Source organism: Sphaeramia orbicularis, chromosome 1, assembly GCF_902148855.1.
Source record: "Sphaeramia orbicularis chromosome 1, fSphaOr1.1, whole genome shotgun sequence".
In the NCBI taxonomy this organism is placed as follows: domain Eukaryota; kingdom Metazoa; phylum Chordata; class Actinopteri; order Kurtiformes; family Apogonidae; genus Sphaeramia; species Sphaeramia orbicularis.
The window spans coordinates 21,646,182-21,673,073 of record NC_043957.1 but is presented as its reverse complement, the minus strand read 5'-3'; the positions used below and the strand labels follow the sequence as shown (position 1 = coordinate 21,673,073).

The 26,892-nt window shown below is 36.7% G+C and overlaps 2 protein-coding genes across 2 annotated transcripts; one reads left to right on the top strand and one right to left on the bottom strand.

Moving 5' to 3' along the window:
- Positions 1-4,988: 4,988 nt before the first annotated feature.
- LOC115421609 (proline-rich protein 18-like) lies at positions 4,989-5,836 on the top strand. The gene has a single exon (XM_030137613.1). It carries the CDS (start codon positions 5,015-5,017, stop codon positions 5,834-5,836), a length of 822 nt encoding a protein of 273 aa, XP_029993473.1. The 5' UTR covers positions 4,989-5,014.
- A 2,105-nt stretch (positions 5,837-7,941) lies between these two features.
- Positions 7,942-25,611, bottom strand: abcg2b (ATP-binding cassette, sub-family G (WHITE), member 2b). The gene is made up of 15 exons (XM_030137490.1): positions 25,419-25,611; positions 23,127-23,186; positions 22,910-23,027; positions 22,676-22,831; positions 19,276-19,433; positions 18,240-18,391; positions 17,373-17,465; positions 16,425-16,576; positions 16,007-16,158; positions 14,556-14,645; positions 14,227-14,351; positions 11,821-11,975; positions 8,636-8,725; positions 8,473-8,525; positions 7,942-8,382 (listed from the first exon to the last, which is right to left on the bottom strand). Exons 1-15 carry the CDS (start codon positions 25,568-25,570, stop codon positions 8,235-8,237), a joined length of 1,854 nt encoding a protein of 617 aa, XP_029993350.1. The 5' UTR covers positions 25,571-25,611; the 3' UTR covers positions 7,942-8,234.
- Positions 25,612-26,892: the final 1,281 nt, after the last annotated feature.

Here is a 26,892-nt window from a genome sequence, read left to right as displayed (position 1 = left end):
ATGAGATCCAAACATGTGTACTGAGCTTTGTGACCTTACAGGACTGATATTAGAACATCCACTGTCTGTATGCGTCTTTGATTTAGTCTCTTAAATATAGAGCCTTTTTGTCCTTGGTTATTTCTTTCTGTTTTTGCCTTTGGACTTGTGTTGATTATGGCGTATTTTTACCTCCGCCAAGGAGATTATGTTTTTGTCAGCCTTGGTTTGTCTGTCTGTCTGTCTGTCCATGTGCATGATAACTCAAAAAGTTATGGACGGATTTGGATGAAAATTTCAGGAAATGTTGATACTGGCACAAGGAACAAATGACTAAATTTTGGTAGTGATCGGGAGGGGGGGCACTGATCTGCCTTGGCGGAGGTCTGCGCTCTCTGAGAGCTTTTCTAGTTTATTCTATTTATTTATTTATTTATTTATTTATTTATTTATTTTTTAATTACTGATAAAAATAAATGATAACATATTTGTTCAGATACATGTTTGCTTTAGACTCATTATTTTCAGTAGATGCATAGAAGAATGGAGCTTGATGGTTTTCATCTTACCTTCCCCAGAGCTCAAGTTTTATTTCTGAAACCAAAATCAACCATTTTATTATCCTCCTGAGACAAAAGTTTCACGGTTTTACTATAAAAATTCTGTCCATTGTAAAGGACATTCCATTAAAATGAATAAATAAATAAAAATAATTTTAAAATGTATCTGAAAAAAGGGTTGCATTATGCAATTTCCAATCAAGACAATTGTTTCATGTAAAAAGCTAAACATTTACTTTCCTGGGTCTCAGGAGATTATAGCACTTTGCATTTCATCAAGAACATTATTTCAAATAGCCACTATTTGTCTGGAATAGCAAAAAACATAGTTCTTCCAATCTGCTTTACAACATAAAGATAACACAGAATCAAAGTAAGAATGAGTAAAAGTGTGCTTATTGTTGTTTTGTAGGTACAACAATATCAATATCAAAGGCAGCCACCAACACTTACATTTTGTTTTTTGTCATGTTTTTACAAAGTAGGAACACTACAAGTACTGGTTTGAAACTAAACTAACACTTAAATACACACATTTTTTATTGTATAAGATTTCAGTGTTTTTGCTCTTTTAACTAGTACACACATCACTTAAGAACAGTTACAAGGATTCAGGACATCATTTTATCACATGACTTTTGAGTAACAACTTTTCTAACCAATCAGAGGAGACATGTATTACCTGCACCTGGCCCATCTACAGATGAACTGACCCAGTCATCTAAACACCTTCAATAATCCCCTTTTTGCTGTTGTACATTCTCTTTCTCCTGTTTTATCCCGACACACGGTGCAAATGGAATCCTTACCAAAGGTGGATGAGCCACTTCCTACACCTCCGTCGTATATCTTACCAGGTAAAACATCTTAATTACCCCAAACTTTGGTCTTCAGACACTGAAAAAAAACACTTCAGCTCCTTCATCTTTTTTTGCAGATACGGGTCAATCAGAACAAACTGTGAGGATGTACCATATTCATTCAGCCTTCGGCCCTTTGCCGCCTCCTCCCTCATTTTCTTTTTCACCTGGAGTTGAACATTCAACTCAGCTACACCAAGGTACAAACTCACGTTAACCCTCCATTTTGGACATGTAAAGCAGATGTTGCCTGTAAATGACTGGTTTTATTTCCTTTAAGTACATGAAATATTTAAGTTTAACATTGATTGTAGATGTTTCCTCATTCACATCCATAATATGATAAGTGGAACTCTTGGTGTTGGTTAAGGCAGACATCAAGGAATATTTTATAGTGACAGATACAGGCAGCAAGTGACCAATCCAGAGAAAGTAGAAGTTTTCAGAGGAGATATTGTGAGTTAGTTCCAGGCCTAGAATAGAATTGCAAGCAACACTTAATTGCAAACTTGTTGAGAAGACACTTATGTCGTGAAATTTTTAGTATGTACACCGTTCTGCTTTTGTCTTGCCATTCTATCATCTCTAAAATATCGTTAACAGACTTATTAGATATGTTAAGGACACTGTATTTTAGGCAAGTACCAATAAACACTGAACAGACTGATTTTGACCTTGATTATAATGAAATATAAGATTAGACACAGGCATATATTTTTAACATATTTATTTACACATTGCTATTTACATTCTGAATTTATTCTGTATACATTCATTTACAACCTTTATTGTTCTTAATTTACACTGTATTCTCATATATTTTCTTACATATCCAGTTGTAATCCAGGTACAAATTAAATAAAGACAGTTTTAGAAACTAGAGATATGTCTTTCATGCTGAGTAATCAAAATTGTTTTAGAGAAAATAGAAATTGACTCTGATGTTCACTTTCACTTGCCCAGGCCCTTAACCCAAGTAGCAGGTGACGATAAATTCAATTGTCAGCCATTTTTCATTTCACTACAACAACAAAAGCGCTGAACACAACACACTCATAATTTCAAAGTCACTAGTGGGAAGGATCATCTTCCTGATGGCACGTGAAGGCAGCGTCACGTTGCACTGCTGGTACACAACTATTCTGTTTTTGTTTGCTATTCCTAAACATCTTTTAAAGTGAGGCAAACAAACTGAATACATTGCATCTTATTTTATTGACTGTGAGTATGAACATGTTGTTGCTTTCCCCCTCACCCCTCTATGTCACGTCTCTAGTGTCGGCACCTGCTCAAACTCCTTCCAGGCCAAAGTTTGTTTGCTACGAGACAGAGCTGTTTTGTTTTCCAGCCCTGACCACCTGCCCTTCATGTGAGGCTCAGGTCACCACACAGGTGACCTTTCATGCCGGGACATTTGCATGGCTCATGTGCCTTGTGTTCGTGTTATGTGGGTGAGGACAGTTCAGCACTTAAATTTTGTTATTTCATTATACAGCATCGATCACACCACCTCAGAAACACACATTCATAAGATGAGAATGGATGATTTTTTTTTTTTTTTTGTCACAGGTTGGTGGTTGGCTGCTGCCTGATTCCATTTTGTGTGAATTCTTTCAAGGACGCCTATCACACCTGCCCCCGCTGTTGTCGGGTTCTCCATGTGCACAAGAAAACATGCTGTAACTAAAGACAGATGCACAACCGATGAAATGTATATTGTATCTTAAACTGTGTCAAATGGATGCTGTAGAATTCCAGGATAAATTCAACTGTAATATAAAGACATATATGCTATCTTGAATCATTTTAAATTTTAGCAGCATTTTAACAGGTTTGCACCAAAATAAATTTTCCTGATGTTTCCCCCTTTTTTTTCTGTCTGAGTGAGGGCATGTTATTGCCCTTTCCCAATTCTACTAAACAGCCTTGCAATATGGCAAAAAAAAAAAAAAAAAAAAAAACTCTGTCGGCAGCTTCTTTAAAAATATATACTGGGTTTCATAGGACCTGAGGCATCATTTGGATCAGGTATGTACTCTGAGGTTTCTTGTCCTCTGTGTTTGTTAAAAATGACATAATATTTTTACTTTAATGGAGTGCTGCAGCTACTTTCACAGCATGTACTGGTGCATACAGTAAGGGCATATTATCAACACTGACTTTGTGCCTTGAACATTGATCCGCTTACTCATACATCCATCAGTCTGTAGTGCAAAAAACCTTCACATTTTCAGTGATTCAGTCAAAGAGAGGATTGTGGGTATGAATCTCTGAAAAGGCATGCTGTGACATGTGTCCCTAATACCTGCTATTTGCTTGGTTTTTGTTTCCCATTTGATTTTATACAATTGACTCCCTTTAAAGAGACGATAGGTAGTATTTTTATTTCCAAAAAGGCTCCCAAAAGGCATTAGAAAAGGAAACTACACAAAAGGTGTCAACATATGGGACTTTACAGATATGACTTTAGCTCTTTAATCCCTGATGTGTCCAAATGTATAATTTATTTTAAATATTCATAAAAATTCAGTCATTTGCTCAATAGGAAAAATGTCAATGTGCTGATAGAATAGACCTTGTTCTTTCCATAGACATCTGAGCATGCTCAGTCCATTCCCTGCTGCCTGTGTAATGGAGGCAAAACAGCAGTGAGTAAGACCGAGTCACTATAAAAATAGATGGTTTGGGCTTTTTTTTTTGCACTGTTTTCCTTGTGTTTTTTTTTGTTTGTTTGTTTTTACTGTTGTTTGCAGGTTTGTGCTGATTTTCCTTAATTTTTTTTTAATGTACTTTTAGCGAGTTTTGACTGTGTAACTGCTTTTTGGAGTTTAACCAGGTGTCAAAAAGCAGCTAGACTGATTTAAAAAAAAAAAAAAAAAAAAGGTTTTGGTCCTGCGTGTGTTCTGGTACCACATTGACCCCTGATGGTCAGAGATTGGAACATCAATAATATATATATAAAACACCTTTAATTTAAAAGACTTATTTGATTCCATTTTCATTGTTGCACTGTGTTACTTTATGAAAACAAACTGCAAAGTGTAAAATATGATTTGCGTAGAATTTAAATATGTAAATTTGAGTGATAAAATCATTGTAAAAAGGTCATGATTGTAAAATACAATGCACAGTGGAGGGTTACCCTGACATTTGCACAAACTTGACCTGCAGTGTTTGATTTACAAGTGTAATTACTGATAAGGATTCCCCTTTGTCTTTCCTTCGTCATCACAGCAGGATTAACCAAGCATGTGCACTCTCACTCGTGCCCTCACTGATGACACCAGAGGATTAGAAGTGTGTTTATTTTAGATCTTTGAGCCTCACAGTAATGAGCATGTGAGTTTCAAAACAACCTTTGCCAGTCGTGCCACACCCCCTGCTTTTCATGTATAAGTCATTAGCATGTCAGCTGTTCCGCTGGAGGTGAACACTGGTGGATCGCAGCAGCAAAGACACTGACTTTCTGCCGACCCCTGCATGGAAGAAGATGCTTCAGAGTGTCTCACCTTACTTAGTAAAGTCGTTTCCTCCTTGGTGCCCTATTCTTTTTATTTCCAGCGTTTCAACCGAAAAACTGAACTCCTCTCTTACTTGATCCTGTGTGTTGCCAAAATGCCATTCATACCACCTGTGTCGATTGCACGGTCAGTGTCTGGACTGACCAGGAAGGACAGTAATTCATCACTGACTGCAGCCAAGTCTAAGGTCTCAAAAGAAGACAAAAGCAGCTCAGTTAAGGAGAGATTTACTTTGAACCTCAAGCAGCTGGGGAAGAAGAGCCAGTCCAGGAGTCATCTTCCAACCACCAAAGGAATGTCAAGTGCAGACCTGCCTACAAAGAGAAGAGACAGGCCATTGCCCTCATCTCAAACAGACAGTTTCCCTGCATCTAGCTCAAGTGAGTCCTTGTCAAAACTGCCACAGCCTAAAAGTGTAAACACTTCTGTCAAGAGGGAATCAGAGGTGATATCGAGGGCCAGGCACCAGGAGGAGGCCCATTTTACACTGACTCTCACACCTGAAGCTGTTCTGCTGCTGCACCGTAGAAATAGTGAAAGACATCAGAGGTCAGCGGCCAGAAATGCCGGAAGTGGAGCTGGAGGTGTTTCTGGAAGTGCCGCAGATTCCAGACGCAGAAGGGAAAACCTCTCGAAAAGACATCAGCCAACCCAGCGACACAGTGTTTCAAATAACAGAGCCACAATGAAAAACACCAGTGATGCAGAACTGGGAGACATAAGCTCTTTTTTGAAAATTTCCCTTTTGAACGAGCAGCACAAGTACGATGATGTGGAGTACGAAGAAGAGGAGGACTACGGTGTGGATGAACGTGTGGTGCTGAAATGTACAGAGTGGCTCCGTGGGTTGGAAAACAGTCCAGTAACAGCAGGAAGCAGCCTGAATAAGAGTTCAGGCAGTGTGAAAAGTTTTTGAAAATGAAATAAGAAGAAGAAAGTCTAATTGACAAGAGTCTTTGTGACCTGGGAAAGAAGTGCAGTTTCCATTTCTCTGTTGTATTTGAATCTGTTCCATGTGCAATCTAGTTCTCCAATTAATGAGACTCTTTGCTTTTAAAGAGCTACATCTGCTGAGATAATCATGCACTGTGGTGGTGTTACAAAGTTTTATAAAGGTGAAAGTGAAATTTGGCAAAATCAAAGAGGAAGCAAAGTTAGTTAAAGGCTTAATATTTGGAGCATCCTTGTGTGCTTATGTGAAATTTGTGTTGGAGCTTTTCAAACCAAGGTACATGAACAGGCTTCTACGCTGAGAACTCAGGTTATTTTTTCTGCTAAACCCCTTCCACTTGCTATTATACAGTGGACAATGTGGGCAACACTAGCTACAGTTACCTTAGAAATGAAGGTGGTTTACATCAACAAATAACTGGCTCAGCACAAAACAAACCCCAACACAAACTTCCTGTAAAAATACACAAGCATGCATGAATAATACTGGTGAAACGCTAATATTCCAACCCCTAGATGAGTTTTAACCTTATTTTGCCAACAGACAATACCTTTAAAATATTTTTTGGAGCATTGCTATGCAAGATTCTGTAAATGTGCCGGTTAAAGGAAGCACTGATGTGACTTAAATGATTTTGTGGGAAATATGTGTCTGCTTTGACCAGGTTTTCTTATAAAGTGCAATGAATGTGGCTTGTAGCACATCTAATATGGGCAGTATTTTTCATTTTAGATGTGTCTGTTATGAGTTTGATGGCCTGACTGCCTATTGGTCAGTCTATACTATACTATCCATCTTCAAGTCAGATGGATTTGAAACTTGGGCAGGAGCTCGTCATAACTGAAATGCTGCAGGTTTATTATCAAACCTGTTTCTTATTGTGATTGTAAGTAAGTTCATCATTTTGTGAAGGTTTACTGTTCGTGTGGTCCAAGGCCACCGGTTGCTCTGTTCTCTTGCTTATTCTCCCATTATTTTTTAGTTATTATCATTTTGAAAATGCTGCAAAATCATAACTGTAATAACTACTAAAGGTACATTTTGTGCATCTTAGTATAATCAGTTTTATGTTAATGTACAGTACAGTGATGCTTAGACTCCCTATGAAAGGTTCAGTATGTTAATCTTTAGTGACATCTGATGGTGAAGTTGCAGATTGCACCACTTTGACCTCATCTATGGTGCCGGCCAATGGAAAGTTTTTCATTAGAGACAGAAGTTGTTTTGTCCCTTCTAGGCGTTTTAGTTGAGACTAGTGGGATAATATAGTGAACTCTACAAAACAACTTGTTTCTGCTATTGACATAAATGCATCATTCATGTAATTATACACATAATGAAAGTATAATTACACATATAATCTTCATTTTCTGTAATTAAATGTCTGTAAAGCTTATACACTGGAACTTAAAGCATGCACTTAACCCACAAATAATTTATGCACTGCTTGTCAGTTTCCTGTTTTGTTAAAACAGAAAGTCAAATTTTCCCTCAATATCTACCTCAATATTTAGTTTATGGCTGAAAATATTTTGCTATAAAATGCAGAATACGAACATCATTGCTTTTCTCCTGTTGTGTCATTTGATGTCAAACTCGCTTTAAGGAGCTTTGTAGGGACTTAGACTTAGTTTTCCTCGTGCACAGAGAGTGTGATCAGCAGCAGCTTATCTACCTGAGAGTCAAATGTTACAACACGTGTGTTTGGTGTGAATGATAGCATGAGAGGAGAGACAGAGATATCATGTGTAATGGTGAACAAACATGATGATTTTAACCCCCCCAGTATTTATTTGTATGCATTTTTAGGCTCTCATTGCATTTTGTATTAGTATGACCTGATGAGTAAGAAATAAACAACGCATTGTCTTTGAACATCAAAAAATTGTCCTTTCTACACTTTAATGATGATTCTCAACGTCTACAAACAAGTGCTTCCTATTGAAAAGCATCTGAGGTTGCAACTATTAAAAGTCCAATTAGTACACTTTATCGAAGCATAAATAAACACAGTAAATCTTTTGTTTCTCTGACTCAGCTGAAAAATGATCTGACTGAGTTTGAGACCTTGTTTTGTCACTGATCAGCATATTGGGCTTTTGCTGACACTAGAAGACAGGAAAAGTACAATCAAGATAACAGGCCAAGGTTAAGTATCAATAAAGTATTAAAGTCCAAAATCCCAAAATACGATGTCCTCAAACGTGGACACAGTCTCAGGAGGTTACAAAGTCATTCAGATGATTACCACAGAAAGCTTATCCTACCTGGTGCACACATAAAAAAAACAGCTGAAGCTATGTGTTTCATTGTGTACCTTTGAAAAAATAGGACAAAGCATACATAAACAGATGGATGGACATTATTTCCAGCGGTTGATTCGTCGCAGCTGTACGTAGGCCAGGAACATGCAGACCAATATGATTCCCAGCAGGGCTACCTGATTCTGCCAGAAGCCCCACACAGAGTAGTCGATGTCCTGGCTTTTCAGGAACAGCTCCCCTGGGATTCTGCAGCACAGAGAAGAAAAAACTCAGCATGTGGAGTTCTGTGGGTGATTTGTATTGGAAGGAGTGGCTGAGTTTACATCCAGCTCTCACCGAGTGGTGTTGGTGTAGAACCACTGTCCTGTCATCTCATTGATGAAGGCAGCCTGAGAGAGACAAGAGTAAGACTGAATAAGATCATGGTTTCAAATGAAGACAGATTAATTATAGCCCCACCAGGGACGTTCTCATTCTCTGCCCAGAGTGCGAATCTTACATTTAATCCATATCTGAAGATACTGATCCATTTGAGCCAGGAGAGCCAGCTCAGCATGGCATTAAGATTGACAAGATAACCACCAAAGACCTACAATAGATGAAAGAAGGATGGAGAAATGCATGAACAAAAAGGGGAACACTTGACAATACAGCTTGGTAATAACGTGGTAATAAGCACGTAATTACCTAAAAAAATAAGTCGGTAAGGAAATGGTTTGTCTGGATAATATTTATCTGAGCTCACATGATACACATGATACACATGATAGTAAATAATGGGGGAAATACATTCTAAAGGTAACAGTGACGTAAGAATATTAGTCTCCATTTAGTTTCAAAATGATATGTTCAATGCCGTGAATAGTTACTGGGAACTCTTGTGATAGTTTCAACCTTCAGGTCTGCAAAATGAAAAATTACCTGCTAAATATGAAACATCTTAATCACTTAGAGACATATATATTGATGTCTTAATGGAGAGATACAAAAATGCTTTAAACAATTTAGATTCTGCTGTATTTGTTTCCACTGGTAGCATCTTAACCTATAAACACCCAAACATTCATTACGGACCAAAAACATCTACGATACTCAAAATGTTTAATACCTATTGATCCACTAAACCTATCAATATATGCAAATAATTGGTGTAAAATACAGTTTTTCATCTTCTCATGGTCATGACCCTTTTGGATGTTCAGAGGCTCCGTAGTGAACATGGAAACAACGTCATCTTCTACAACATTGATTCACTAGTGAAAGCCATGGAATTTGACAAATGACAGTGGATGGAAATGCTTGGTTTATGTTCAATTAATGATATATTTGACTGAAAAAGTCACTTTTTCTGCAATTGTCTCTGTTTTTGGTATAATAACCCTCAACTTTAATCTGAGCGTTGATGAACATCTACATGATCAGTGAATTAAATACAGGAAAATACCTGACTCATACTGATAAAACACAAAATACAGAGAATAACATTATAATAAATAGTTATAAATCACTTAAGTAACATTAGATATAAAGAACATTTTGTTTGGGAATTGACACAAAAGTATTGCTGGGTCTTTATTGGTTAAAACAGCTAATGCTAACATGAAGAGGTGAAAACATAAACAGCACAATTCCATAACTGAGGTGAAGGAAATAGACTTTTAAAAAAAAAGCTGAAGTACTTGCCTTTAAATGTTAACTGTCTGACTAACAATACAAAGCTACATTAATGCTTGCAAGTTAGCATGACACCTGTCAATGAAAATAAATTCCTTGTCAGGTGTCCAATAAAATATTCCATCTTGAGTTTTTATTCTCCATTACTAAACATTATGTGTTTGTACTGAAGAAGCTGATTGACGCTGGCTTCTTAATACAATGTGGTCTATCAAGTTGGAATAAAATTTTAACCTCTTCTCATGAAATGATTATGACAATGTGATTTATTCTTGATAAAGTATAACTGGGACTCAGTTTGTAGGAATAAAAAGAAGAATGTGTCTGAAAACAAAACTATTCCAATTTTATGGGAAATGGTGTTTTTGGTTTGGTCTAAAATTAACGTCCAATTACACAATAACAAGAAGTTTTTCGTGTTTCATCCCTGATTTATGTTTATTACAACTATTATAACGATATATCAGTAGCATTTGACACTGTCAATCACAACATCCTATTATCCATACTCTTACACCACCTCACCACAAGGGTCCCCCAAGGCTCTATGCTGGGGCCTCGCCTTTTTGCCATATACGCCACCTCACTGGGTCAGATCATCCACTCACTTGGTTTCTCTTATCACTGCTATGCTGATGATTTGGCATTTCCACCTGATGACTCCACAGTCTCAGCAAGAATCTCAAATTGTCTCTGACATATCTGCTTGGATGAAAGACCATCACCTTCAGCTAAACCTGTCCAAAACAGAACTGCTGGTCTTCCCAGCTAAGCCAACCATACAACAGGACATATCCATCAAAACTGACACCTTATCTCTGGCTCCTACCAAAGTAGCTAGAAACTTTGGAGTCATGATTGATAATCAGTTGACCTTCACAGATCATATTGCCTCTGTCACCCAATCATGTCGCTTTACCATATTCAATATAAGAAAGCTCAGGCCATACCTAACTCAACAGGCCACCCAGCTCCTGGTCCAGACCATGGTTATCTCCTGCCTTGATTACTGCAATGCCCTTCTAACAGGCCTCCCAGCCTGTGTTATCAAACCACTACAGTTGGTCCAGAATGCGGCGGCGCATCTGGTCTTCAATCAGCCTAAAAGGGCACATGTCACCCCCTTACTCATTGAGTTTCACTGGCTACCCATAGCTGCCTGCATCAAATTCAAATCATTAATGCTAGCCTACAAAGTTCTCCATGGGTCTGCTCCTACCTACTTAGGTGCACTGATAAAAGCTTATGTTGCCCCATGACCACTCCGCTCGTCTATGGAATGTTGTCTGGCAATCCCAAAACCTTGCACAAGACAGTCCAGGCTCTTTTTATGGGTCGTTCCACATTGATGGAGCAATCTACCAAGCACTACCAGAACATGGGCATCCCTACCTGTCTTCAAGAAGCTCTTGAAGACCCAGCTCTTCAGAGAGCACCTCGTGTCCTAGCACTTTCAAACATTCCATTTTAAATGTATTATCATGTCTATTCTGTTATTTTTACTTGGTATTTTTATTTCACTGTTTTTAAGTGTACAGCTGGTTTTATGTCTCTTTTTAATTTATTCTTGTATTTTAGTCTTTTATTTTGCTTTTTATTCTTCTGTATGACAGTGTTTTAATTGTACAGCTGTTTTATGTTTTTAATCTTTTCTTGTATTTTTCTTTCATTTTTTGGTTTTTCCCCTGTAAGTCGCTTTGGAAAAAAGCATCTGGCAAATGCATAAATGGAAATGTAAATGTTTCACTATTTTTAACCTTTGTTTTTGACCCCTCATTCTCTTACATGCATTGTGGTCCAATATTATTCAGACATGTGGTGCCAAGAATTAAGATCAGTCTGTTAACTAGTTTTTTTTTTCATTCCTTTGGTAATTGCATATAATTACCTATTACCTTTTATTACCATATTAGTCCACATTACCATATAAAGTGCCACAAAAAAAGTATAACTATATAATGACACATTATTCGAGCTTTAAGGTGCGTATATTTTCTCTACATGACTCACCATCATGAAGACAAATGGTAGAGCTATGAGTATATTAGCCATGGCAAAAGACGATACACTGGCTGAGACGAGGAAGGCCAAGCTGACTCCTGCCAGACTGACCATGGACATAGTGAGAGCGAAACACAGGAAGGCCTCAAAGTCCGGCTTCAAACCTGGGAACACAAAAGACTCACTCTACTAAACAATAATGAAAAATACAATAAATCCACTGTGTCGCTAGTTCAACAAAACAGTATTCAGAAACTGGAACATAAATTAAGAAGGCATCTTAAACTCAAATCAGGCTGCTTTCTCTCACCAAATCATCTCTAAAAACCCCCTTGGGATGAGCCAAGAACAGCAGCACAGGCTCCATCTTCATCCAGTGTATTATTTGCTGATTCCATATTCAGAAATGTAGGTGTCTTCAATAATAGCTGGATTTTATTTGCATGAAATAACTTTTAGTAGTTCTACTAGTATGCAGTAGGAAGGTAAGACTTAAAAATGTAATAAAGGTATTAACTGTATTATATTAACCCTTTAACCCCTGACGTGTCTGTGGCATTCATGTAAATTCAACCATTTGCTCAATAGTTAAATTTCCAATTTTGCTGATAGAATAGACCTTGGTCTTTCTATAGACATCTGAGCATGCTCAGGTCACCCCCACCGCCTGTGGAATGGGGGGTAAAACACAGAGTAGTGAGTGAGACCGATTCCCTATAAAAACAGACGGTTTGGGCTTTTTTTTTTTTTTTTTTTTTTTACACCATTTTCCTTGTGGTTTTTAATTTTTCCTGTTGTTTCCAGTGTTGTGGTGATTTTTCTTTCTTTTTTTTTTTTTACTGTGTTTTTACTCAGTTTTGACTGTGAAACTGTGTTACAGAGTTCAACCAGGTGACAAAAAGCAGCTGGACTGATTTATAAAAAAGAGCCCAAAACAACTGGGCCAAAATTCAAATCCTTGTTGTTGTTCAATGTGTTCCAGTTCACAGTTCATGATCAACATCCTACATCTCTTATTGATGAACATTCTGAGTGCTTTATTTAGTCAAAACCTGTCAAACTTCAATTCCTCTCTGTCTTTTTCTGTTATTCCACCCTGTTTTGACCCTAAAACACACAGTAAAACAAAACCATTGAGGAAAAGAAACACGAGCACATATTCTCAGCAGCTTTTATGACACTGAAACAGATGACAATTCACAGCAGCACCTTTACCTGGAATGATGGCTCTGGGATGAAAGGGTTAATAAGGTATTAAAGCTGCAGAGCTTGATAGTTTTTGGCATCACTGGGAAAAAAAAAAAACTCCATAATAATCTTTCGGCCCTAATTCAAGCGGTCTGAAATCTCCTAATTAATGTACTCGATGATGCATATGTTGGGTAGTCACGGATGTTTTCAGACAGGTAAGGCATTAAAGTAAAATATGTGATGGAAATTTCCTGACTCACAGTACTTTACAATTCAACATTACTGATCCACTCTGAAACTTGACAGTGAACCTTGGAAAACTGGTTTCTCTTTCCTACAGCAGCATGAAACAATGTCAGGTCATCTGCATTTATATTTAGTCTTTGAACTTGGACGGAGAGCAACAAGCCGCAAAGGTGTATATATAAAAATTCTAGCGTTTTATTAACCTGATTTCAGCTCCTACAGCTTTAACAGTTTTCTAAAGGGGCATAATGGAAAATGTATCTGTGGTAACGTGTATGATTCCAATGAGCCATTTCCAAGAAAGATGCTGCCTCTGCTTTATTTATGTCTATGTTTTATGAATATTGGACACAAACATGTTTTCACAGAACATTATGATATGGAAGTGAAAGTGAGATTTTAGGGGGGCAAAAAAAAAAACAAAGGGAGGAGAAACAAAGTGGCAAAACACTCATTTTTGGCAACAGTTTTCAGTTCAGGTGTAGCTCAGCTGCTGCACAGTAATGTTGACTTCAAAGAAAAATTAGTTTTAGTTAAGTTATTCAACATTAGCAGTCTATACAAAATGTGTATATAAAATTGTGTCCGGTTATAACACACCTCTGCCTCTGCAATGGCCTAAAGCTTTTCTTATTTGTGCAATATGTGTAAGAATTGTTCACTGACAGGAGCTGAAACGACAGCTGCTCTGAAGAAAAAGTTTGGGGAGGAACAGCCAATCTCCCAGTAAATTAGTGGTTAGAAACAGACAGTCCGCATTTCTACATGATAACAGCATGAGGCCTCTATGAAGTAATTATATATAAAATAGAGATCAGATGTCAGAAATGATGCATCTTGATTTCATCCCAAGTTTTAACCAATGAATTCTTTTACAGTCAGGGCAGTGACATTTATGCTGATCCAAATGAGTGAATCTCTCCATCCCCAGTCACTATAATCTTTGTGTGTAAATGTGCTTGTGTGCAGGTAAATTACCCATCATATAGTAGGCAATGGCTGAAAAGACAAAAATTGGGATGATGCGGTTAGGGATGAGATCTGCAAAGATCTTGGATAGGAAGTAGACAGAAGTGCGGTAATATCCACTGGAGTTTTCATGACTAAAAGACAAACATGGACAAAGACAACAACAGTATGAATGATGGAAAAGCACTGAGACTGACTATATGATTATATGATTCTGAAATCCATGTTATGTTTTTTTTTTTTGTTCTACATAAACCAAAAAAAGGGACTGTGGTGTAACGAATCTATGTAGGAATCAAATTTCATGATAATTTAAATCTCTGCAAGAGTCTACTCACATGAAGATGGCCCTCTCATTGATAAAGAGTTCCACAGCCGAGAGATTCCCAAACACCATGTTGATGATAAGAAAGAAGAATGCTCCACTCCTGATAACGAAAGAGAGAACACATAGGCAGTTTTCAGAGTTATCAGATTATCCATCAAATGTGACTTTGACCTCTTCATAACCTGAGATGATTCACTCCTTGTGACATCAGTTTCCTTATCTCTTATGTCATTAATTAAAGGTCCAGTATGTAAGATCTGCACATGCTTGTGTACTTGGATGAAGTTGATGTTGGAGCCTGTTTTGAGTTGGAAACTGGTATTGATGTCCATTTCTAATCTAAGTGTTGTTCACTTTTACTGCTGTAGAGGAGCAGAATGGGGGAACTGAGGGGAAAAATTGTCATGGACACCCCATGCATTTGTGATACATTGCATTAAGAATCACTCTTAATTCATTGAACTCTGTATTGTTCCATTCTCCAGACCCACATGCTCCTTCTGCACATGCTCTGTTCCACTGAGATCAAAGTTGTATGTTTCAGCAGATAATGAAACACATCCAGGATATGACATGTTGAAAGTGTCAAAATATTTGTTATTTCTTTCTTGTTAACAATAAAAAACAAACCCCGCCCCTTGCACATATTGTAGCTAATTTTAGCATCGATCCAGCTGATGTCATCATATCTATGTGTGTGCTGATCTCAGCATATCAATTGCCTTTATATATGTGCCAAGTTTGAAGTAAATTGAAACAAAATTGATGTTTTTATAGACATTTGAAATTTTTCCCGTTATAAGTAAATGGGAGAAAAAAAGAGATTTAAGAATTCATTAAAAATTTGAACTTTGACCCACTGTTCCCAAAATGCAATCAGATTGATTCTGGGTCACTGGCAATCTATAAACCCAATTTGGTATGAATTCAACCAATAGTTTTGCTGCTAGAGTGTTAACAAACAAACAAACAAACTGAACCATAACCAATACCCCTTACTTCTCCTTCAGGGGTTAAAAATCATTTGCATTTGTTTGTGTCTGTCTGATGAAGCCAAACCTTTTGAAACACTAAAAATATATTTCCCCAAATATTTCATGATAATATTTGAGATTGTGTAAAATTTTAAGAGTGTCCCAAAACTTTTTTCCACTCCTGCATATACTCCTCTATAAAGACATTGGTGTACAGGCTGTTATCATGGATGTCAGCAAATGAGACAGCCTTAACTCACATCGACAACTGGCTCCGAGCACAAAAACAGACTTCACCTAAAATTTGGAAACACCGAGTAAAGACATACTTTACATCTTTAGGGGAAAAAAGACAAATGCTGCTTTGTAATTCAGTCTTGAGATGATGCTGGTGTCACATAAGGCAGGTGCAGTATACAGGATGTATTGTGCAGAGGTGAAAATTGTACAGATACATTAAGTTAAAGTAATGTTGGCTGCACTGTACCTGTTCTGTAAAGCCTCGGGCAGTGTTAGGGGCATTTGGTAATAAATGAGTCCCACGAGAACAGCAAAAAAGATTTGGAGAGCCAACTGGGCATAAGACGTCTGAGGGTTCCTCACAGTGTTCAGCACTGTTCTACCACACACCACACGCATCTGGCATACACACACACACACACACACACAGAAGGAGACATCTTTTATTATGATGACAAGTATAAACTGAGTTCATTCAGTGGGTGCAGCCAAGTACGACACCATAAAATATGTCTGACACACTGATTAAACTCTGCATTACAACATCATAGGCACAGATGAGGGTTTGTAAATCCTTAATAAATGATGGAAAATTATTTTAGATGATTTTTGAATCGATTTGTTTTTCATAACATGTTATTTTCTGAATCACAGAGCTGGCTGACCTGGTAGAGGAATGAGGTTGTATAGTCAACTCCCTCCTCGTGACCTTTGACTCCTTCAGCGGCGTTCTGGTTCACATGTTCCAGCTCCTCAAGCACATCCTGAAAGAGCTGAGACTGGCGATACTTCATTGCCAAAACATTTTGATCGTCAGCTGCGGAAAGACACAATGGCCATAATACAGACAACACAGCACCTATCTACAGCCTAAAGGAATAACTACATGTAATGAAGTTCCTGCAGTAGTTGACCAAAGAAATAGGATTATGATCTGTTACAGTCATTATGCAAGAATAGGTTACAGTTACTCATCAAAATAATGGTGATTATAGGTGTTACATAAAAATATATTAGTATTTGTAGAGTGTAAGAGGCAACAAGACACATCAAGACATGAAAGATTCAATGTCATCACACATGCAATTTAACAATATTTTCCTATGAGATTAAAACAGGACTCTAAAACTACTGTCTAATGTTATGATATTAGGACCTTTAATTTTTATCGTTCAGTTTTAAAACACTAAACACGTCATCATTCATGGTTAAAATTTAACTGAGTAACCAGTAACCAGTAACCTCCATTTACAGAGCCAAGATTGTAGACATGCAACATTATAAAATATGCCTCCAAAAGGATTTTATGACTGACAAGATGACTGAAAGAATCCTCTGTACATCTTGTTTAAAAGTGACATAAGCTGTTCATATAATACAATAGTTTAATTAGCTAAAAGCTTGTGGCTCTTTAGTTCATCTCTGGTGGCTGTCTCTGACTTCAGACAACACAAAGATATGTAGAGTAATGAATGCTTTTACTATGATGGTTGAAGTTGTTGTTATATTATCCAGTGTAAAAATATGAAATGTTAAAATATGTAGAAAACACACCCCTAAATGTCCGCTTTCTAGGAATGATCTTATTCTCTTTCCGTTTGAGTTTAATGTACCTCCATTAATTGAGTCTAATGTTGATTTTGCCTCTCCATTTGTAACATCCATGAAGAAGTCAGCAGGATTGTTGAACGCCTCAATTTGGTAGCCTTTACAAACAAAAAAAACAGAAGATAGGTAATGAAAAACAAACAAAAAAGAAAAATGCATGTAATAAAAACACAGAGTAAAAAATACACAAAAATTATCCATTTATTCTTCTTTTTCCAGCTCCTGAAAATAAAGGCTTACACTTACAACAAAAGAAAAAGTAAACAAAAACTGCTCGAGTCATAAAAATGAAAATAAAACATTCACTCATTAAACTGAAATGAAAGGGTTAAAAAAAATCAAAGTGACTCTGCCACTTCAGCTAAAACCAGTGATTAGATTTTATTGTAATATTAATGAGCTATAATGGTTGTTTGCCTGTATATTTAGCCCTGTGATAAAGTGGTGCCGCCTTCACCCACTGGTAGCTGAGATTGGCTCTAACACCCTCCTGAAACCGTCCAGAGGATTAAATGTTTCGCTAAATGAATGACTGAATGAATTAAGAATAAGCTATGCTTCTTCTCACTCCTTTTTGAATACGACTCTTTTTCTTTTTTTGTGTGTATTATTATTTTTTGCTTCCTTGAATTTTCATTTCTACATTATGTTGTGCAAAGAAGTCAATTAGTAGCAATCAGAAAGCTCGTACCATTTCCATATTTGAAATAAATCAATAAAAAAAAAAAAAAGAATTAAGCAACTAAATTGCAGGATAGGAGACAATCAAGCCCCTTCTTGGACATTTTTTCACTGTCTATATATTACAGTTGATTCCATTACACAAAAATTGTTCTTCCTACAATACTCCTGGGAAAACATGATGCACGTACCAAGCTCTGTGAAATAGTACAAGGCATGATTTGCTGCTCCTGCGTACACAATCTCTCCCTTATGCATCAGAGTCAGGTGATCAAACTGTCTGAAGATGGAGTAGCGTGGCTGGTGGATGGAGAAGATCACAGTCTTACCTCTCCTGGACAGCCTGGACACATGATATGTCAAACTGATATTTTCAGAAAGGCCAAAGTAGACAAATATAATATCTCCCTGAATCAAAGCTAATTTAACATTCATTCATAATCTTTATTTAAACTCTGAGATATATTGAGGAAGCAACTCCATTTACAATACAGTCGAGACAAAACACAAAATATTTAAAACATGCAATGAACATATCAGAAATACCAAAAAAGTAAAAGTGACAAAGATGAATTAAAAATGGAGAAGTCTAATTAAAAACAGGAGCAGCTGGAAGTAAAATAAGATACAATTAAGGATTTAAATAGTCCTAATGATAAAAGTGTGGTAAGTTTCAGATGGTTCTGCAGAGTGTTCCAGGTTACAGGTGCACAGTAAGAAAAAGTGGACTTTCCAAATTCAGTGTGCACTGAAGGAACCTGAAGTGTGACCCCTTCCTTTGAGCGTGTATGATAGTGGCTTGCATTACAAGATACTAAAGAGTTAATATAAGATGGTAAAAGACCAATGAGGGCTTTAAAAACAAATAAAACCCAATGTCTATCACGCCTGTTAGATAGAGAGGGCCATTCAACTTTAGAATACAGGTCACAGTGGTGAGTGTTGGAGCTGTCATCTGTAATAAATCTCAGAGCTGAATGAAAAACAGTGTCAAGTGGATGTAGAGTTGTAGCTGATGCATGCCTGTATAAAATGTCTCCATAATCTAAAACTGACATCAAAGTTGCCTCAGTAAGTTTCCTCCTGCAATGAAGAGGAAAGGATGGTTTGTTTCTATAAAATAAAATCTGAGTGTTAACTGTCTACTGTTCTTCAGCAATATATCACACACCTGGTTCTTAAATGTTTGTCTGTGTAACATTAGATTAAGTAATGTATGTGCTATACCTGTGCAGGAGATTGATGATACAATTGGCAGTGTTTGAATCCAGCCCAGTGGTTGGTTCATCCAAAAACAGCAGAGATGGAGAAGTGATGAGCTCCATCCCAATGCTGCACCTCTTCCTCTCACCTCCTGACACACCACGAAGAAACTCTGTGCCAATCTGCACATACACAAACACATTATAAAAGATCAGCTTAGTAGTTATGTTTTATTCAAACATTTATTTCACTTGCATTGACAAACTGTGGCACCATTCACTGCCCTGAGCAGAGTACATTTTATTACGAATTCTGGACGAGTAAATTCACATTCAGAAAACTATATTATCTGTCAGAAAATCATCTTTGGCGTGATACAGTACAAAAGAAATCTGGAGTTGGTCCCTAAGTGCCTTCAGTGTCATAATAATTGTTAATGCTAAAGCTAAGTACAGTGTGTGTGTTAGGATGTGCAAAATGCTGAAATGAGATTTTCTTGAGCAGATAATGAAGTGAATTAACTTTTAATCTTAACAGACAACTGACAAAAAAGGCTGCATTCCTTAGAACAGATTTAAAAAGATGATGAAATTCTTGAAAAATACATAAATAAGAGTAAAAAGTCCAAAATACTATTGTGTGCATTAGCACTTGTACTTATGTAGTGGTAGTACTAGTATTGATAGGGACTTCTCATTGCTTATTTACAATGTTTATAGCAATGAGAATAAAGGAGTTACACTGAATGTTTTTCTTGGCTAGAGGAATATAATTATAGTGATGGCTTAATGGTAATAACTGGAATAAAACTGTTTTCTCAATCTGAAATCATCAAACAGTCTTAAAATAACTGCTTTCATTTTTAAAAAGATTCCTTTTTTTTTTAAAGGAATCATCCAAATATTTATTTTTCCCATCAACTGAGAGCTCCTCTCTGCTTTGACCACCAAAGGGTCAACGTCCCACTGTGTGTGATAGGCTGGTTGTTGTTGTTGTTGTTGTTGTTATCATTATTATTATTATTATTATTATTATTATTATTATTATTATTATTATTATTATTATTATTATTATTATTATTATTATTTTTACGATAACACAGTGAAAACCAGATAATATAATAATGGTCATAAGATCAAAAAATGTTTATCAGATTGAAACATAAATAATGACATAATGATCCATTATGGAAATGCATTTACAATAGGTTTTGTAGACAAATGCCCATAAAGTCTGTAAACACATGCATGGAAGTGTATCACAGCCATATTGAAAATAAAATAAAAATATCAATATCCACTGTAACATTTAATAATTCATCACCATAATTAATTCATAATTTCATGTCATATCTATAGTTTCACATTGTAACAACATATATCATTTCAACATTACAAACACTTGACAAACCATCCAATTCAGGACCTGTGTTTATACGGGTTAAAGTGCATGTTTGTGTTAAAGAGCACCGTGTAAGTTGCTCAGCCAATGGAAATGCTTCTGTGGTGTCTCTTCATCAAAGAGTTGAGTGTTAAAATGAAATACTAATAGCGATTAGTACATTTGTGCACAGCTGTAATAGCTCATATTTCAGTACATTAGCAGCTAATGAACCGATAACAGCCACACAGCGGAACATCTAATCACAGCAGATTAGAGGGAGTGTCGCTCCCACTGATCCAATCTCACATCAACCATGAATGTGTAATTTCTTGTAATATATTATTTGCTACCTACTCAAACAGCATTACCTCTTTTCCATCTTGTTCTAATGTTGACCTGAGGGCAGACTGGATGCTACATGGGCTCACTACTCCCTCTAGTGTAACAAAGTGGTATAATGAACCCTGACAAAGTGGGGGTAGCCCCTCTTCTGCTCTCTCTCCCTCCCTCCATGTATTTATATACATCACTGTTATATCCCACTAACCTCGTGTCTCTCCTTTCCCGTACATTGTATTTCTACCTCTGTCCTCTGTTTCTGCTTCTTTCTACAGAAATCACTGGCTTTGTATGTTCAGTTGTTCAGTGTCTGTGGTGTTTGTTTCACCATATCCATTTCCTCTTTACGCTCACCCAACCAATGCCCTAAGACCGGTTTTGTCTGAATTTTTTGTCTGCAAAATAAGCTTTTCCTTCATACTGTCCTCATGAGTGTGGTCTTTGGGTTTTTTGGTTGGTTTCTTCTCTTTATAGTATTTCGAGATCTTGGTCTTAAATTCTGAAGTGCCTTAGATAACCATATATTATCATTAGTGCTATATCAGTAAAATTTAACTGAGGTGGATAGCTGGTTAGCATGCTAAGTGACACATCTTTGACAGAATGAAATACTGGGATTTCCTCAAACCTAAAAGCATCATATGACTTTCATCACTGATTTTTCGAAGTGCATTGTGGGAATGGGAGTTCCACACAGCCGCAGCAGCAGCAACAAACATGGAGACAACAAACAATGAAACTGTGTCCGCTACTGGGTCAGAGGAAATGGAAGGAATCACTGTAAGTCAGGGGTGTCCAATCCTGGTCCTCGAAGGCCGGTATCCTGCATGTTTTAGATGTTTCTCTTTTCCAGCACACCTGGTGGTTGTTATCAGTTTCTGCAGAGCTTGATGATAGGCTTATCATTTGAATCAGGTGTGTTGGAAGAGGAATACATCTAAAACATGCAGGATACTGGCCCTCGAGGACCAGGATTGGACACCCCTGCTGTAAGTCAATTGTCATCATATAGTGAAAAACAATACTTGGACATCAATTTCATGGCATTTTCAGAATGTGTCAGTGTGTAGGCTTATCATACAGTGAGTGAGAGAGCAGTGTAGGTGTGTGTGATAAACCTACACAATGACATATTCTGAAACTGCCACGAAACTGATGTCTAAGTACTGTTTTTCACAATCCCACACCCCATATTATAAGAGGACAATTGACTTAGAGTGATTCCTTCCATTTCTTCTGACCCGGTTTCATTGCTTGTTGTCTCCGTGTTGTTGTTTCCGTGTTGTCTCCGTGTTTGTTGCAGCTGAGGCTGCGTGGAATTCCCATTTCCACAATGCATTTTGCAACAAAATTTCCAAAAAAGCCCGAGTAATGTATTGGTTTGGTATGTAAACAAACAGACTGTTTGTGATGGAGTCACCTTTGAGGTTATTTAGGTGTGTAAGCACGGAAAGACTAATGGATTAGTGATAATTAGGCTATCACTCAGGTTTCACAAATTTGAAGAAAAATTAGTGATGCAAGTCATACGCTGCTTTAATGATAGTTTTAGTCAATTCTTAAATGTTTTAAGTGAGAAATATAACAAATTAGCCTTTAAAGTTTACTGCAGAGGAGTCAGAAATCTAAATTAGAACATTTTAGTACTGTTTTTACTACTGCAGTGTTACATAACTTACATAGTGAGTATTCAGCTTTGTACCTTGGTGTGTGTGCAGTCTGTTAAACCCAAGTCCTGTATTATGTCGTCTACTCTCTTGCGTTTTTCAGAGGAGGAGTAATTCTTCGGATTGAGGCGGAGGTTGGCGCTGAACAGAAGGTTTTCCCTCACAGTCAGGGTGCCCATCATGATATCATCCTGACAACACAATAATGACTTAGAAGAACCCATAGAATATAGTGCAAAAATTATGTGTGTATTTACGCACTTGTGTACCTGAACTACATAGGCAGACATGAGCCTTAGGTCTGATGTGACAACTTTGCCATCCACCAACACTTTTCCCTCCCGCAGTCCAGCAGGATCCTTTCTGCCGGCAATTACATCCAGGAGCCTGACAAAGAAAGAAAGACAAAATGTCTAGATGGCCAAGGTTGTCCATGTGTATGAGATAGTCTGGGTATGTTTGTGTGTACATGCACTTGTCTCTTACGATGTTTTCCCACTTCCTGTTGCACCCATAATAGCATTCATCCCAGGTCTCATGATCCCACTGCAACAAGCAATCGCTCAATAAAGTCAAATTAAATATTTACAGAATTTACGGAAGTATTACATTCTATTAGATAGAACTCTGTCCCACTATCATGACATAAAGGCAATAAAGCAACCACACAGTAAACAAGTAAAAGCTGCCTCAGTTTCATCATCATGCATTAGAGGACGCTTTTAGAAATGAGACACTAATTTTCATCCACAAATTTTATTTCCTCTAATTACATATATTCATCAATATGCATGAGTGGAGGGTTACATTATTAACAATATTATAACCACTCCGTTTTCAAACTGAAACAGTCTCTTGCAAAACAGATGTCAACACTGCCTAAAAGGAAATTAAAGACAGAAAAAGAAACCCTGTCCCATTTTTTCCCCAAAAAATACAAATAATCTTGTCAAGTATATTAGAAATCATCAGAAATGCAAAAATATTTAACTTTAATTCACTAACAGAAGAAAAAGATTATTTTTCTTACAATAAGAATGAGATCACTTCCACAGCTTCTGAATTTAAGAACATTAAGTCTATATTAACCCATAAAGACCCAAGTATCCACCACTGACCAAAACCATCTACTGATCTGAAATGTTTAACCCATGTTGATCCACTAATCCTATCAATACATGTAAATAATTGGTGTAAAATGCAGTTTATCATCTTTTCATAGTCATCAGATATGATCCATTTGGACGTTCAGAGGTTCCATAGCGAATGTGGAAACACTACAACATTGATTCACCAGTAAAACCCATGGAGTTGGATCAATGACAGTGGATGGAGATGCTTGGTTTATGTTTAGTTAATTATACATTTTACAGAAAAAGTCACTTTCTCTTCAGTTTTCTCTTTTAGTGCTATAATAACCCTAAACTTTAATCTGAGTTTTTATGATAATCTACATGACCAGTAAGTTAAATATAGAAAAATAACAGATTTTCACTGAGAAAATGCTAAATACAGAGGATAATATTATAATAAATGGTGATACATCGCTCAAGAAAAGTTGAATAGAAAGAAAAATTCATTTGGGAACTGACACAAAAGTAGCACTGGGTTTTTATGGGTTAAATGACTGCAAATGTTGTATGCGTTAAGTATGCATACTATTTACTGTGTGTGTTATGTATGTGTGTGTTTTTTTGTATGTTTTTAGTGTCATGGTTCACACATATCTTTCAAGGTCAAATTCAAACATTTTCATGCACTTTTAAGGGTCATTTTCAAATTTTTCCAGCACAGCATCTTATCGCTGGGGAAAAATCCATATCTACAGGATTTTTTTTCCACTTTTTATCACAATGAGGTACATTGTACTACGCTATAAAGATCTAAAATTATGTTTATAATAGCAGAAAGAGAACACAAATTTTTTTCCAGAAAAAGGGAAGCCACTTGACGTTCTTCATGCACACTCGCACTAAACCAAAGATTAAGATAAAAAATTTACCTAGATTCTACCTGAGAGCACCCACTAATTTTCCTTTTTGACATACAGTTTTATTTTTCAAAATTCATCACTTCTGTATGAGTAGCTTTGGCTTGAGTTGATATTAAAAATAAACGAATAAATGAACCACATCACAGAGTTATAATTGCAAGCACTTTCAAGCACTTCAATGAAAATTCAAGCACTTTCCAGACCTTGAAATTACAACATTGAAATTCAAGCATTTTTAAGGATTTCAAGCACCTGTACAAATCCTTCAGTGTGGATGTATGGATGAAATCTTTATGTTCTGTAACCTCTACTGCTGCTGTCTTGGCCATCACACTCTTGCAAAAAAGATTTTTCGTCTGAACAAGACTTTTTTTCTGGGTTAAATAAATAAATAAATAAATAAAAAAGGTGCATCGTTGTCTTCATTTCCTTAATTCCGTCTCCTTTCTCTAAACTCTTATTAAAATGCTCATAAGAATGAACCATTAAAAGTGATAATAGTGACAAATGATCCATAAGCAGAACATCATATGTTTTCATACTTTACAGTCAGAATTAAATGCGGTATTTGCATAAAAATAGGAAGAAAAAAAAAGAGAAAATTTTTATATTCTTCTATCTACCAGGCAAGTCCCACCCAGTGATAGATTTGGTTTGTTTATGATGGTTTGTGCAATCAACCACTCAGGTTATCGTTCCAGTCCTTCCTTTTGGTTCTTAACAAATATCCTCAAGAAACCAGTTGCCATCAATATAACAATTTAGGATTATGTATCACATCCTACCTCACATCTTTGAGGATGACTTTTTCAGGACCTCTCTTGCAGCAGAGCCTCCTTTCTTGAACACAGTATTGCAGTCTGCTGAATGTCACTGTTGGCCCTCGTTCTTGAAAATACTCCTCAGCACCACAAACAATCTGCTCCTCCTTAGACATTTTAAAAAAAACAAAATTGTTAACAGAAGAAATTAGGAGAGGCACAGTCTGACACAGAGGCCTGTGCAGTCTGACAGACACAGACAGACTTAAGAGAACGTGTAATTAGCACGTTTCTGTTATATGACCATCTGATCTTTGAACCTTTTCCCTCCTTCACTGTGATTGATATATCAGATATGGTGAGCCTGAGCTTTCCCCTATAATCTTAGGTTTAGTGATGTTGAATGGTGCTTGATTGTAATTCATGAGAATAGATAGCCATGTTCATATAATAAATACTGCTGCTTATGTAGTGCTAGTATAATCCAAATCCATTTATTAGTATAGAGTCGCAGGGAGCAACAGCAACTATTCTGGAAGAATAAAGCAATAATAAAGACTCCTCCTTATTTGATGCAATAAAATCTTATGTAAAACATGATGCTGATAAAAATACCACAACTGGTGATAATATGATTTAAAAGTTCAGTTTGGCATCTGTCCTTTCTAATCAATACATCTTCCAAACAGGTTTGGTGCTGTGGTTCCAATGCATTTGAAGGAAATTATTGATTTTATTTTATTTATTTTTTGCACCTTTCAAACATTAAGACTAAATTCAACCTAAAATGGGTGGAACAAAAGCAAAGACGATGCCTTGTGTACCTATGGATTACACTCAACAAGTATAACACATCTAAACACATGACAGGTTATTTCATTTGTAAATATATAAGCATGCATGCAACACAATCAAGAAAATGTTAAAAGTGAAAGTGATGCAATAAACACAAAACGCTATCTAAAATCTAATACAAGTCTGAGTACACTTTAATGTGGCTGCTTTTCTCATTAGCATTTTCCCTACCTTCTATAATATATGTACAATATGTATATACAGTAATATGTAATAGTCTTGTGCAACCAACTGTTTTGGTGTTGCAGCAAAGTTGTGATTTTGTTTGTGTGTCTTATCACTGCACATAGTATTTTCTTGTATCTTGGAGACTCCGTTCCTGTTTTTAAGACTTGAAATTATGTTGTGTATAGTAGATGCAATGACAATGAGGACATTCAGATTCTGATCTCAGTTGGGAGACTGATAAGCCAACCTATGTCCATGTAAATGTAGTTATGCAATACATGTAGACCCAAGAAACCACCACAGAAACAACAACAGTGGACTAAAACTTTTGCACAGTACTGTATGAAATATTGAAAGAGATTAAGAGCAAAGACCTAAAGGCCACCGAAGTTCTTCCATGCCAACTCGCACAATATTATGTAAAAGAGTTCCTCCTCTGATAGTGAGGGGCCTTGACCATGAAAAACAACCTTAG